At 34.0% G+C, this 15,566-nt stretch overlaps 1 protein-coding gene across 2 annotated transcripts in view; it reads right to left on the reverse strand.

Moving 5' to 3' along the window:
- The window catches only part of LOC128997208 (ATP-dependent RNA helicase DHX30-like), a 31,966-nt gene that overhangs the window by 13,556 nt on the left and 2,844 nt on the right, over window positions 1–15,566 (reverse strand). Inside the window, exons 2-10 of one of the 2 annotated variants that reach the window (XM_054422811.1) lie at window positions 14,930–15,010; window positions 11,861–12,022; window positions 11,216–11,304; window positions 7,875–8,030; window positions 5,963–6,109; window positions 3,813–3,918; window positions 2,665–2,803; window positions 2,043–2,253; window positions 188–305 (exon numbers count right to left, since the gene is read on the reverse strand). In XM_054422811.1, the coding sequence (XP_054278786.1) occupies window positions 188–305; window positions 2,043–2,253; window positions 2,665–2,803; window positions 3,813–3,918; window positions 5,963–6,109; window positions 7,875–8,030; window positions 11,216–11,304; window positions 11,861–12,022; window positions 14,930–15,010 (1,209 nt within the window). Of the gene's footprint in view, window positions 1–187; window positions 306–2,042; window positions 2,254–2,664; window positions 2,808–3,812; window positions 3,919–5,962; window positions 6,110–7,874; window positions 8,031–11,215; window positions 11,305–11,860; window positions 12,023–14,929; window positions 15,011–15,566 lie in introns of those variants that run through there. The other variant, XM_054422812.1, reaches the window with a different exon arrangement.

Here is a 15,566-nt window from a genome sequence, read left to right on the forward strand (position 1 = left end):
GAGGAAACAAAACTGCACTCATGCAGGGAAAACATTAATTTGAGACCTTAGACTCACTCTAGACTTGACTACTCTTGCAAACTAGAAAAATATATGAACCGTAAAAAACTGTTAACTTTTTTCTTTTTAACTTTTAATGATTTTTCATGCTTAAATGTGCATCACAAACTCTTGAAAGAAAATTTACCTGCATCGCTGACCATTTTCTGTACCAGCATTCCAGTTGAGCAGAATAGAATATATCCATCTCTGTATTTTGGATGTTTAGCATACAGTCTTACATGGTAACCGACTACATCCCCTACCTGGAACGTAGAATAGTTTTGATAAGATATAAGTACTGGCATACTTCATTTGCACAAAGCGCCAAAACATTCAATAAAATGTTCAGTCAATGCATCACAAAGGGTGTTCTGTCACAGTGATATTTATGAACTATTTTCTTTAGTTACAGTAGTCTAAATTATCTGACATCGTGACGCCATTCAATGTATGCGACTGTATACCATATGAATAAAGATATTTTTTCATTTCATTTCATTTCATCGTGTGTCATTTCGCCCTTTCCTGTAGACAATCGTGTGGAAGTACTATGAAATCACTATTACCATGTGATATAACTGTGTCGATACAACAATTTTGCTGCTCCTGACTGAACTTCTGAAATACAGGGTGATTTAAAATGATTGACCCAATTTTAACGCTTTATAACTTTTATACCTTTAAACTTATCGCTATAAAATACACATCAAACGAAAAAGCAACTCAAAGAGTTAATGCCTTCCAAAGACACATCATTTAAACAAAATCGATCCAGCAGAACTGTAGATTTAATTGTACAAAGTTAAAAAGTAATCTCCAAATTTTTTTACCACTAGAAATTCGGAGGTTACTTGACGTTTTTGCAAATAACTTTTAAATGGTGAGGAAATCGACCAAAGTGGGAGGTAATATTCCGAAAGAGATTAATTTCCTACAATCTATTGTTATGCATTTTTTGAAAATACTCAAGAAAGGTACCAAAAATTGCCTCAAAATGAAACAAAAATTGAAAATCCCCGTCTTCAATGTAGACAATAAACATAGCAAACATTAAATTTCACACTTTTTTATTTTAAGCCAAATTTAAGCTACATTTATTGAGTTTTCTCAAGAAATGCATAACAGTAGATTGTAGGAAATTTTATTCTCTTTTGGAATATTACCTTCCACTTTGGTCGATTTCCTCACCATTTAAAAGTTATTTGCAAAAACGTCAAGTAACCTCCGAATTTCTAGTGGTAAAAAAATTTGGAGATTAATTTTTAACTTTGTACAATTAAATCTACAGTTCTGCTGGATCGATTTTGTTAAATGATGTGTCTTTGGAAGGCATAAACTCTTTGAGTTGCTTTTTCGTTTGATGTGTATTTTATAGCGGTAAGTTTAATAGTATAAAAGTTATAAAGCGTTAAAACTGGGTCATTCACTTTGAATCACCCTGTACATGCAAGCCTTCAGGGACCCACACTTAACTGTACTATCTTACTGTTTTAGCGTGCTGCATACCTCACATCTTCAGTTTTACATGTCTGCATATCTCTTATCCCCCACTCCCCACTTCTTAGTTATGGTGCATTAGAGTGGCTGAGAGGACGAGCTTTATCTCATATCTTACAATTGGAATAAAATAATTTTTACTTTGTCTTAAAACTTACTTTAAAAAATGTTAAGAAGAATTAAAAATGAAAAAAGTAAGTTTAATGAAAATACCTCCACTGGCTGATTGGATTTGCACTAAAATATTTCCTTAAATTTGTCAGATTTATTCCCTATTTAAATAACGTTAGCTTTAACAAGCACTTACTAAGGTTTGCTGCCACAGGGAAGGTAATAAAGTGTTAGTAAAATGCAATAGTTTGATATAAATTTGCCTAAAAATTATCAATGAAATGTATCCATATACAAGCAACAGTATGTTTTGTTGAAGTATTTCCTAATTGACAACCGTATCGCATATCTCTACTGGCAAACACTTTATTAGACTATTGTATGTCGCTTACCTGTTCGTCCCGCTCGTAAGCAACTCGCTCGGCCAGTGATATCGCACTGATGCGTCGAGGCTGCGTCACCACAATGTTACAGTCAGTTGCCTCTCGGTCAGCAGCAAAGGTCTCAAAGATGTACTGCGGCACTTGCGTGCTCTTACCACAACCAGGTTCTCCCTTGATCACCACAAAACTGTTGTTCTCTACCAAATTGATTATTTCTTGTCTGCAAAAAAACTCTCGGTGAGGAAATTTTGCCAACCAATTGGTTACAGGGAAAATAAAGATTTAAAATACATATAGTACTAAAAAAAATCCTGACTTATGTTGAAAATAAAATTGTTTGATAATCTAAATGTTGCACAGTCCCAATTGATTTGGATGGTTGAGTTCTACTAGGTGAGTATAAAAACATTTTTATTACAAATTTATCCTCACAAGATGAAGAGAATATATTACAAAAATATATTTAAACAAATCAATAAATAATTTTTAGGACTTAAGGGGGACTCATACTTAACTAAATATTTAGAAGACTACTCGTAGATGACAAATAAATTTAACTAGATTGCAGCCCTAAATACTGCTGTCAGGTAATGATTCCAATATTTAAATATAAATTTGCCACTAAACTCACCTGAACTTATCAATCGGCAGTGCAGCGCTCAAATCCTCTCGTCTACTCTTTACTCTCTCATACCTCCTAAAGAGTTCTCCGTCCCTCCGATCAGCCACATGTGGAAACAGTTTTTTCTCACGTCGGATAGGCAGTGCGTCTATCTAGAAAAACACTTGTTACTTTCACATTCAGTTGAAGCCGTAGGTTAAACAGGTTAAATACACTACCTAAATAATCCATACTTATTGATCAGCTAAAGACAATATTAAGGATAGTTCTGTCTGGGCAGTGTAGAGGATGTTCAATTGTCAACAATTTGTTTCGTGCTAATTAACTTATTTTCAACAATTTTAACAAAAAAATATTTGATTAATGACAGTATCCTCTAGTATTATGTATAACCAAACTCCAAACTGTAAGGCACGATTTATTTAAATCTACCCTAATGAGAAACCTTTAGTCAAAATAAGCACACTCTTATAATTACCAATATAAAAAAACACTTACAAAGATCTTACAATCAAACAAGAAGTACTAGCACAATTTAAAGTCAATATTTGTAGCTACAAAAGTGTCCTAAAATAAAACATCAAACATTTTCAGTGATAAAGATTATTCAATCTTGTAAATGCCTATTTGTTTTTCATGAGCCAACTTATTAAGAATCAAGAATCAAGAATGTATTCACCATTAAATATGCAGTATACAATAGGTGTCATCAAAGTATTAACACAAATCAATAGATAATGTCTTGAGGGTCACAGCTCAGGTACTCTTCAGTGGTATAAAATGCCTTAACTAGTTAAATAGTTGCTCCGAGATAGCCTAGAGTTTCTCATAGCATGGTCTGCGCACCGGTCCAAGTATATTCTTAAGGTTTTGCAAACAAATATTTGAAACAGTTTTAAATCATTTGTACCATAAAAATCTGTTTAGGCAAGTGAAAGTTATACTTTGAGTTAAAAACCATCTTCTTAGCAAGTTAATCTAAAATATATATCGGTATATATTAAATGTTCTAATTAACAAAACACGATCAAGGGTATTTTTAGGGGTCCACGATGACTAAAATTAATGGGGCCCTCAAGTTTGACAACCCAGTTTAAAAAAAAAAATTTGTAGATTTTTTTTATAACTAGAGTTTGATGTTTTTAGATAGACCATACCAATTTCCATATCAAGGTCTTCTTCTTCATTGATAGTTTGACTCTCCGTAACATTAGAGATGACTGGAACTTCTTTTTGAGCAATCTGGTCGATCTTAACAACATTCTGAAATTATATGATTAAGTTATACTTCAAATAGAAACTGGCTATGTTTCAGTAGCATCAACGTTAACACTAATACCGAAACCCCAACTAGGCTGACGTTAACCGAAACCCCCGGTCTGTGAGACCCCATTTGAAAAATATTGGACCCCGCTTAGAAACACACAAACCGAAACCCTCGGTCTGTGAGACCCCGCTTTAAAATACACTAAGGCTGAGCTTCTGAGACGGACATGTTATGAACAGACGACCTGTAAAGGTCACGGCACCCATGCAAAATGAACAAATGATATATCAATAGGTAGGGGAGGAAAAGGGGGGAAGGTATTGGGGGAATGGAATCTACCAAGTAAACAGTGTTGCCAACATGCGTTTTTGAAAATTCCCGTGGGCCTGTCAGACCGGGGTTTCGGTATTAGTGTTAAAAGAATAGTTTGGAGGGAAAACTGGGGTAAAAAACAGAAAACAAATTGTTTAGCAAGTATATTGATGAATGAAAAAGTTAAGGTTTCACTTTAAATCACCATATGATTTGATACTCTCTTAACTTAATGGATATGCCTTTACACTAGATGAATGGTGAATTATTTGGCAACACTGATTAAATTAGCCAAATTTTTTTCTCACTGGGAAAACAATTGCATTATTAAGTTAAAAGATAAGTTATCATTTTTATAATTTACAATTAATCTTACATATGCCTAATTGGGCTAACTTACACTTTCTTTAGTTCCAAATTGATTTAGAATTAAAATTCTTTAGAACTGAATCTTCTCTTTAACACATTTGCTGCGGCTGGGTGCCCCGGTGATGCATGGCGTGCCGTGGTGATGGGCGGCTGCGTCATCAGGGACACAGCGCACAATGCATTGTTTGCACTACTCTGAGGATGAATTCTTAAACAATGAGCTACCATGAAAAAAAGAAAGAAAAAAAAAAAAGAAGAGAAAATTCTAATTGTAATTGCAAATTACTGTAATAGTTTACGTACATACTGTACATTTTATGTACCTGACGCATGAATGTTCTCTAGGAATATTTCAATAAAGATTTTGTCTATTGTCTATTGTCTATTGTCTATTGCACAGTCAAAGTGGCTCAGGCTCTCATCGAGGACGGTTGGTACACGTTAGTATCGTGTCTCTAATACCAGTCTAATACGGGGTAGTAAATTTCCTCGTAAAATCCCCGTCTGACGAGTCCATCTGGAAATCAACTGGTTGTCCCGTCTTTCTCCCTCCAATTGGCAATACAATGGGACAGACTACGGTCCAAGCAGTGCTGTTATCTGTGGGTGTTTTAGCGAACTACGTCGACTCTCATCGTAACGCAGCACATCACCGCACATTATTTGCTATTCGTCAGACCAAAATATTTGAAAGCCAATCGCCTGGCAATCGGGTTTGTTCGACGCTGCGACGCACCGAGGCTACCCCTGCCATTGATGGGCCGCAGCGAATGTGTTAAAAAAGTTTAATGACATTTTTTAACGTATAAAAAAGTTTATCAAGTTTACAACAAAACCCTAGACTTAAGTCCTATTACTTTTACAAGAAATCTAAAAAATAAAAAATAGAATTGGTTCATACTTGTTGGTAACATAATACATTAGATTCCCTCTTATCCGGACACCTTATAACAGGACATCGGTTTAACCGGACTACACTCGGTAGATGTGACATCTCTTTATCCAGAAAATTTTTATCAGCACATAGGTTTAACCTGACTAGATCGGCAGGAAGTAGGCAGTACTGAAACGCCTGTTCTCGTGGGAAAGATTTGAGACCAGTGATCACGTGTCTAAACAATGTTCTCCTAAATTTATGTCAAATACTGTATACAGTAGGTACACATTTAAACGGTACGTTTTAACGAGTTTTTGCGGACGTCGGTTTAACCGGAAAGCCCCTTATCTGGACTGGCCTCGACTGGCCGGTCCCGAGGAGTCAGGATAAGAGGAAGTCTACAGTAAAGAATAACTTACCTACTACTAATTTACGTGGTCTAGTACCGTTTGTTCTACAACCAAAATAAAACAAGCCCTCACCTCATAGTAATGGTTGATGATTTTTTCAATACTAGCCAAACTTTCAGTGCTAAGTCGTATCTCTGCCACGGGAGTATTCTTTGCAGCTTTCTTGTTCATCTGAACCATCAGCTCCACTTCCCCCTTACGATTGATCTTGCCGAGAGACTGATATTACATATAATTTAGTTCACAAATAGACTATCAAAACTATCACATTTTAAAATCATTTAATCAAAGTGAATTGTGTCAAGAATAACCACTATAATCACATGATAACACAAATTTATACTGCAAAAATAACTAGGCCTATTAACTAGCTAACAAATTCTGTAATCTTGCAGTAGCATTTATTACATGGCATCTTCAATAATCTAGTTTTAAACAGTTTTAGACTTGTTGAATATTTTATGATGTTTGGGAGGCTGATATATTATTTTAATCCAGAATAAGAAGAGAAATATTTGTATGTAACACTATTCACTGACGTTTTGGCCTAGATATAAGGGCGACGTATCAAGTGACAAAAAGACCCCAAATCTATATCTGTCCATGGAAATCTATCCATGAAGAAAGAAGGAGAAATTTAAATCACACTTCATGATCATCTCCCAAGATCGTGAGATATTACAAATTTTCAATTACGCCATATTCTTTCTACAATCACTTAAATATCGTCAAAATAAATCTTTGCTTGAAAATCAAGATGATAGCAAATTTCTAGTTTAGCCTACATTCTAACAGATAAGATTCTAAAATAACTTCTATTCTAGGTTTACTGCGGACATTTTCCATCACGATTAATCTTACTAATATTATAAATGTGAAAGTTTGTGTGTTTGTTTGTTTGTTTGAAGTTCAATCACGCATTAACTACTGGACGGATTGGGCTGAAATTTAACATGATGATAGCTCACATTCCCGATTAACATATAGGCATATTCTTATCTCAAAAATCCATTCGGGCTCCGCCCCAGTGGCTCTGTAGTTCCCCATGTTAACCTTATGAGTATTCATATTTAAAGGGAATTAAAGATTTATAGTTCGGCCGCTTAGAAAACGACCTGCGCGCTAATGCTAAACCAATGCTGGAGGAGGTCGTTTTCTAAGCGGCCGAACTATAGTCAGCTGTTTCAACTAAAAAAGTTGATTCTATGATATGAAAAGCATTAAAAAATTATAAGATTTACCAACAGAGTGCTGCAATATTATTTTTTTGCATTTATGAAAACAGCTAATTTGAACTAAGCAGCAACAAAAAATCTGTGATACGCAATGACAACTGTCAAAGTAGGATTGTTTACTGTTATGTTTATGTTTTTAATTCCATAAACAATTTGTGATATTTTGGGAATTTTCGACAGTTTATTTTTATCTTTTGTTTAGGTGAATTGGTAAAACATTATGACTATGGTTGATGTGTAATACTATAGTATAATGTAAATTTAAAGTGGCAAATTTTATCAAACTATGTTCTCCCCCATTGCAAACGCAAAGCTTGAGTATAACTGCAAAAAATAAGCATTTTATACTAAACTTATATGCCAACCCCGTACGAAGGACGGGTACTCTGCTAGTTAAAAATATATTTAAGTTGTTTTGGGATCTAGAGTCTGATCCCGTCCTAGGTGTGAAAATACATAAAATAACAAGATTAGTACACAAAATTGGCCGAAGCTGGAAAATCATAATTATTGAAAATTACACAGATAGCTGTAGTATTGACTTTTGTAGTTAAAACAGTAGGCTAATAAAAACAAAGCCTCTAGACTAAAAAAAATTAATAGGAACATACAAAATTGTAACACAATGAACAAAATGTCTGCACAAAATGGTGGTTTGAGCGATATCTTAAATAAAATTAGCTCAACGTCACCAGAAATGAACGTTAAGCAAATATAAATAATTGAATTTTTGGAGTGTAACAACACACCTGGAGCCATTGAAGGGTGAGGAGAGATGCTCGGCCACTAGCCTCACTCTTGGAGGCAGCTCGGCCTGTAAACTTGGCCTCTGAAGGCCACCCCACCTTAACCTGACAGTGCCAAAAGGACGGCGCTTGACTGACCATGTTATAAGTGAACTCAACCTAAAAATTGCACATTTTGTGGTCAACTGGGTAGAATATATTCAGTTGGAAAAGGCAAACGTTATGATTTGATAAGATAAAACTTTTTATCTTAAAATTTGCGAGTTTTTTTTGTAAGGTGCCAAATTTTAAGGGGGGTAAAAACGTACTACGAATAAATGAACACCAGAACTTACCCGATTTTTTAACCACAATAGCCTACTCCGAGGCCTATGTGTTGGCCATAGCTTGGGCTATGGGCCAAAGAACGTAGGCCTATTTTTATTCACAGTGAAGTGCACAAACACATCCACAACTACATATTCATTCATAATAGCGCTTCGTTTCACATAATAAAGTTAAAACGACCAATTATACGAATATTTAACGCCGATTACAACATCACTTAACCTCGAAATGGTGTTTGTTGACCAACGACAGACGACAACTAGACCGGCTCAACAGGTGAATTTCCAATCAGCTGTTGGCTAGTTCTCAAACTCACCACCAGAGCGATTAAGCCTCGACCGAGGAAATCATGATTTGAGCCGGACAAGGATTATTCGCTGTTCAACCGTCGACTTGTTCACGAGAAGCTCTGACGACTGTACGATATTATTACGAAGGTTAGCTACTATATTAGTTAGGCCCCTTTTTACGTTTTACGTTGTTTCTGTTTTACCTTACGCATACTTAACTTATTATACCTTTTCGTTTTCTTAATATTCCGTTTCGAATTATCTAAATTTAATATCTTAACTTGAGTCTTGACCCGCCAGTTCCTGCCTGCCAGTGACTAGCGGTGGCTATCGTTTATTTAATTACCATTAATTAGTTTCGAAATTACGATTTCTCCGTTCGCTTAACAAATAATTATCACGTCTAAAATTATATCTCGTTTTCACCGTTTTAATACCCCGAGACTTGTCGTCTATGTTCTAAACCCCGTCTTTGGCGGGTGAAAGAATCAAGTCTTGGGAGCAGCTGATTTGAACAATCAAACAGCTACGAATATTAATATTAAATCTATTTTAAACAACATCACGATAAATTATCCGTCCAATTATATTAATTAGGCCCCGACGACTCTGTAGGGATTGGGTTTTACATTATATTCGGTCTTATACTATTTACCTAGGCCTTTAGCTAATTATTTTAAAGTTCATTACGAGTATTTATATCACATTGGCTTAAGATTGGATACTCGTCGGCCCTACAGAGTCATTCTAAAAGTTAGGCAAAATTCTCCAAAACACTTGTACGAAGGCTGGGATGATATAGCTCCAACTGGGCGTCTGCAGGATTTCCTGAGCGCTTCTAGAGCTCTGAGCCTTCGATTAAATTTTAAATAAATTGATCAGTCAAAGCCGTGACAACTTCGTATCGACCCCTGGATTTTTCTCGGCTCCTTCTGAGCACTCCGGGGAAGAAATTTGAGTGTGGCCGGTTCTAGGGGTAGGCCTAGCCTGACTTGGTGAATACTAGTTTATTCCCCCCCTAGAAATTTGCGTCACATTTTTACAAACTGTATTTTGCTAGTTTATGAACATACAGGGTGATTGATATAAGTCTGCCAGCCATAAGAGTGCCATAAGTGTATTCGAAAACCATAAGAGATATCAAAATACCCCCGCCGCAGCAAACCTGCAGACTAAGCGAATTTCCATTTCCCTGAATGGATTTACACTAAAATGTCTCCTTAAAAATATCACATTTGTTCCCTATTTAAATAGAATCAGTTTTACACATAGGTTTGCTGCAACAGGGAGGGTAAAAGTGTTTTTTATGTAAAATGTTAATAGTTAGTAAGAAATAAAAAAATTTTCCAAATTTGGGCAAAATATGTTTATAAACAAGCAAACTACAACAGTTTACTTATTCTCCATAAGAATAACATGGGAATTTTAAATTTACAATTTTTTGAAATTTTCTCCGTAACCATTAGGCACATTATAACGCTTCAATATACTAAATAATTTGTTTTTTTAAGCTCTACAAAATAGTTTAGAAAGAAATTGCAAAATTTTATGTTTTTTAGGTCAAAAATGGGAAAAACCCATTTTTACCCCATAAAAGCCCCCATAAACCCTCGTTCCCATGGTCCGATCATGCTGGTTTGCGAACTCGTTCGAATAAACGTAGGTTTACACGTTTGTACCAAATTTCATCAAAATCGGATCATTTTTGCTCGAGTTATCACGCTAACGGACACATATATATATAAATATATATATATATAAATATATATATATATGAATTTGAACGGATGGTGTTTTTGGCCTCTAGGGACCTCAAAACAAAAAACAAAAAAATCGGTCCCGGGTCCAGGTCTTACCGTGAGTATTACGGTAATAGCTTATTCCCTATATGGGAAATTCGCTAAAAAGATAAATAGTAAGTGCCTTGAATTTTTTATTTTAAAAATTGTAGTCAAGTCGAAAAAAAAATTTTAGCCGCCATTTTTTCAATATGGCCGCCAACTTTGATTTTTCTTATGGAACACCCTGTATTTCATTATGTATTCCGGTAGAAAATGTAATTTTAAGACGATTTTATTCTTGTGATTTTTTCATAAACCTAACCGTTTCAAAGATAATAGTGGTTAAAGTTGTGAAATTTTGAATAGTTTTTGAATGAAACAGCTGGCATGCTTGCTTAGGCCTTTATTGAAACTCTTTCTTATGCCTAATTTTTAAAACTTTAAACATTATTATCTTTGAAACGGTTAGGTTTATGAAAAAAATCCCAAGAATAAAATCGTCTTAAAATTACATTTTCTACCGGAATACATCATAAAATACAGGGTGTTCCGTAAGAAAAATCAAAGTTGGCGGCCATATTGGAAAAATGGCGGCAAAAATAATTTTTTTGACTTGACTAAAATTTTTAAAATAAAAAATCAAAGGCACTTACCATTTAACTTTTTTTGATATCTCTTATGTTTTTCGAATAAAACGGCTGGCACACTTATATCAATCACCCTGTATTTTAATCAAATTTGGCAATTTAATTTGTTTCATACCATTAACATAAAAAAAACATTTTTCCCTTTTCCCCTAGCATCAAACCTACGTACTCGTTAAATCTGATGTTATTTAAATCGAGAATAAATCTGGTATTTTTAAGGACATATTTTAGTAAAAACCCAATCAGACAAATAGAAACTCGCTCAGTCTGAAGGTTAGCTACGGCGGGGGTGTTTTTACCTTATGTTGAGCTCCCAATTGTGATGAGATGACTGCATATGCATTGTGTAAGTTATTTTTTGGAAACGGGAAGATTGGCTGAAGTAAATCTGAAACACAAACCGAGCATAAAATTTTTCACAGTATTTGTTGGAGCATACCAACATTTGTTGTTGTTGTTTGTTTGTTTGTTGTTTTCTATTTAATAGTTTTTTTTTAACCAGGAAAATGTGTAGGTTGCATTAAAATACCAAAAAAGTCATGATTGGTAGAAACCAATCAGAGTTAAAATATGTTTAAATAACTGTGCATAGTCATATAGAAAATGTCTACACTGGAGATAGGTATGTTACAAAAACTACTATCTGCAAACGCAAAGTAAGTATTGGCTAAATTTCAGAATTGTATGACCTTTAGAGAAGGGTATACTTTCCCATACAAGTTTTCTCACCTGATCTACATATTTTTGTTTCTAAGATAAGCAAGTCACAAAACTATCATGTAGCTAGGAGTTATAGGTGTGATTGACGGGATTCGAACTACTGTTTTTAAGTCAGAGCTTTGACTAAAACATGGTCAAACTTAGTGCTTTAACCAAACCTAATAGACCAGCTGCATAGTTTGGTCAACTTAATACACACAAAGTTCTATTCATCTATAACTTACCTTTTAATCTGTCATACTGCTCATCAAGTTTTTTAAGTTCTTCTACTAAATTGAGATCTACTTTTGGTGGTTTTGCTTTCTTGGTTTTTGGAGGGGGAGGATTTTTCTTTCCCGCTTTTCCTGAAGATGAATTGATAACTGGAGGAATCCCTGCTCCGCCTTCTGAAATTTTATTAGGCTACTTTAAGAAATTTTTTACATGTAAGCAGCTTATTGTAGCTAATCTAAGCAATAAAACAGCTTTAACAGCTTTCTTAATACTGTAGTTGTTCATACTAGCCTGACAGTAACAAATTCAGATATTGCTTTTGGATTTAAAATATATACTTTATAACTTCTGACAACACTTAAATTTATTTAGTTTAATATTTTCCAATTTCTCCAATATAAAGATGACAATATTTTAATTTCTATTTATACCCTATAAACATTCAGCACAATGATATCCAAGAATAGTTGTTCTTTCAACCTATAATTTTAAGATTGAATATTTTTATATTTATTAAACTTTGTATAAGGCTGTTTGATTTAGATAATTGAGTTTTTTGTAGCAAACCTCACAGAGAGCAAATTTGTTTTATTTTTATGGTTGAACTAGACTGCTTTTATGTTTATTTTCAGTCAAAAGAAATTGTTTCACTGACCACACAACTGGTGAAAGTGGTCGGTCTTATTTCCAACAATATTATTGTAAAGCACTGTAATCTTTAAGGAAATAAAATCATTTGTTCACTAAGTTCAAAACAACTCATCATTATTGTAGATTCAAAAATAGTTGGCGTTTGAGACATTATGGTTCTGATGTTTGATCTAACCTGTATGAAAAATTGGTTAAACAATTATAATATGAGTACTTTGGGGTATTATAAAATTTTTTATTTTGGACAGTTTCTGGCAAAATTATGACAAAAAATGTTTCTTTTTATTTCAGTCATTTAAAACCTCGTTTAACCAAATAAATACGATCTAATCATAAACAATAACAACTTGTCTCCTAGTTATATAACCAAACAGTAACGCACAAATCAAGAAATTACCCCTAAAATAATAGAAACAAAATTTAGTCGACACCAGCGCCCAGTGTCACTGTACAAGAACTAGACACGAAAAACGAGCTTCAAAATTTACAATGGGATGAAAAGTCTACTTGTGTTGGTTAGTCTATGATAATACTTCTACTATCTAAGCTTATCCCCAACCTAACCAGACCTAAACAACATTGAATTATCCTTTCATATTTCCTATATTTCAAACTACCATCTGACACAATCTTACTTTTTGCAGATCGTTTGTGGTTGACGGGATCACGAGAGGATACTGCAGAGAGCAACACAAAAAGCACAAGCCATGTCACTATCACTGGAGAAACGTCCATTATAGCTCAGATCACTATCACACTATCACTGCTAACTGTCTAAATTACAACCATTACAATTACGTACTTCAAATTATCGAGAACAATTGGATTTATATTTAGCAAGTATTAATAATACTTTTGAACTTATATCCATGTGAACCCCAGATTTTAATTTATTGTTGAGGAAAAATATGGGCACTTGAATTTGAACTTTAATATCTCAGACATAGATCATCTGATTGTGTTAAAAAAAAAGTCGAGGCTATTTTAAATGCATATTACGTTGTATCACCAAAGAGATAAATTTTACAAAGTAGTGGCAAAAGTTAAAAAAGGTTTTTGTTAAACAGAAGAATGTACAAGAGTAAAGTAGACACCCTAAAAAGTAGGCTCCAAAGTTTTTCAAGTTTACATTTACAAGTAGGGAAATAAATTCCAAAAATTTTGTATATCTTGATTTTCACATAAAGAATTTTTGGTTCATGCAGCAAAGTTTTACTTTTAACATCTCAAAATTCAAAAACCTATTTTTTATATTTTTGTCTACCTAATGCCAATACACACTGTTCTAAATATTCTGTTGCCATTTTCAAATTCTTAATTTCATTACGAACAATTCAAGTATATGGTTCAATAGGTTTGCTCTGTTCGTTTAGTTTATATTCGAATTTTCTAAAATATTACTGCAAAATCGCCAAAAATGCCTTGCCACTACATATATTGCGCATTGTCAGTTTGAGGGTTAAAATAAAACACAATTACCAACCCCACACTTCAAAAAAATAAAAAATATTATTACCAATTACAGTATGATGCCACACGCCTATTTTAATGTTCCCCAATCCATGCCATTGTTTCAAAGAGTTTGTTTCTAACATCTGATTTTTCTGCTAGCATAGGCAGGCTTGACTTAAAAGTTATTGAGCATTAATGTTACACAAGCAAAATATTATTCCTATAATACTATATATAAGTTACATACATGATTATACTTATAAATTTACATTCAACAATATTTGTGAGCACCTAATGAGTTGTGAACCACACGAACAAGTTGGTATTCAAACCTTTTATCCTCAGTGCTATATCTGGCTGGGGAGGTAACGCTTTGAACCACAATGTCATCAATAAATTTAAATTGGTGTAAATACCTGCTTCTTAGTAATCCAAAGTGTTACAAAGACGCAACTAGTTTCGACGTCACAAAGTCATCATCAGGTGTCCAGGGGATGTCAAAATCACTTCTCATGTCGTGGGTACCCATATTGTACATTTATACACAAACACGAATGTAGATACGAAAAAAAGGTACATTTACAACATGTGAAAGAAAAATAAATATGGTAACAACGGTTTAGGGATGCTGCATCGCGACTGGGTGAATATAGCGTCTAGTAAATTTGACATCCCCTGGACGCTTGATGACGACTTCATGAAGTCGAAACTAGTAGCGTGTTTGCAACAATTTGGATTTACGTTTACTCTAATTTATATAATTAACATAATCCGGATGGAAAAAGAAAATAAATTTAATGTTGGTGGTATTCATCGAATGATGTTTCCTTCATCTTATTTGATTAAGATGAATTAATAAGGCTAATGTGGTTAAAAGGGTTAACAAGATAAAAGTAAGAGTAAACTTGAAGTTTATTTGAAAATAAAACCAATATGAGTTTCGCTTTAGTCTACTAACTAAGTAGACTATTCTTTACCTGGTGATGAGCTATTCAGTTGCTGACCAAACTGATTCAAACTGCTACAAAACCAACGCCGTGATAGTTGTGAATGAAAATCTAAAATCATAAAATACCTTTGTAAGAACATCCTTATATATAATTCTGTAAGACAAAATCTTTACCAGAAAATTTTGGACGTCTGGTAAGTCGCAGAAAAGTGGGTGGGGTCTTAAATTGAAGGTCTTGAACCCAGGGACTCGGGAAAAATAGCAGAATTTCCATAAAGTTACCAGAAAACGAGATATATCGTAAAATGTTCTCCATAAGAATAGCATTAGAAGCTATTTTCTGCTAATGGTTGTTTACTTCATACAGCTGATCGTGATTTATCATAAAGCCAGTACGCAATGTTAACATTTGGATTATACTTATTTGCCAGTAAGTTCAGCAATGTACTATATAAAACCAGGGGTAACGTTACCTATAATAATTAAGACTTTTTAGTTACGTTATATAGAATATGGAAATATATTATTTTACTGTGAAACTTTTCAAACTTGTGTTTAACAAGAAATAACCACATTGAATAAATAATTAACGAGCTACCTTAATAAACCAGTATTTATCCACAACCAATTATATGTTTGCTGCCATTATAGTGTGGCCTTGCTTT

This window comes from Macrosteles quadrilineatus, unplaced genomic scaffold, assembly GCF_028750875.1.
Source record: "Macrosteles quadrilineatus isolate MER2022 unplaced genomic scaffold, UCM_ALF_1.0 Scaffold_6__1_contigs__length_79288215, whole genome shotgun sequence".
Taxonomy (NCBI): Eukaryota; Metazoa; Arthropoda; class Insecta; order Hemiptera; family Cicadellidae; genus Macrosteles; species Macrosteles quadrilineatus.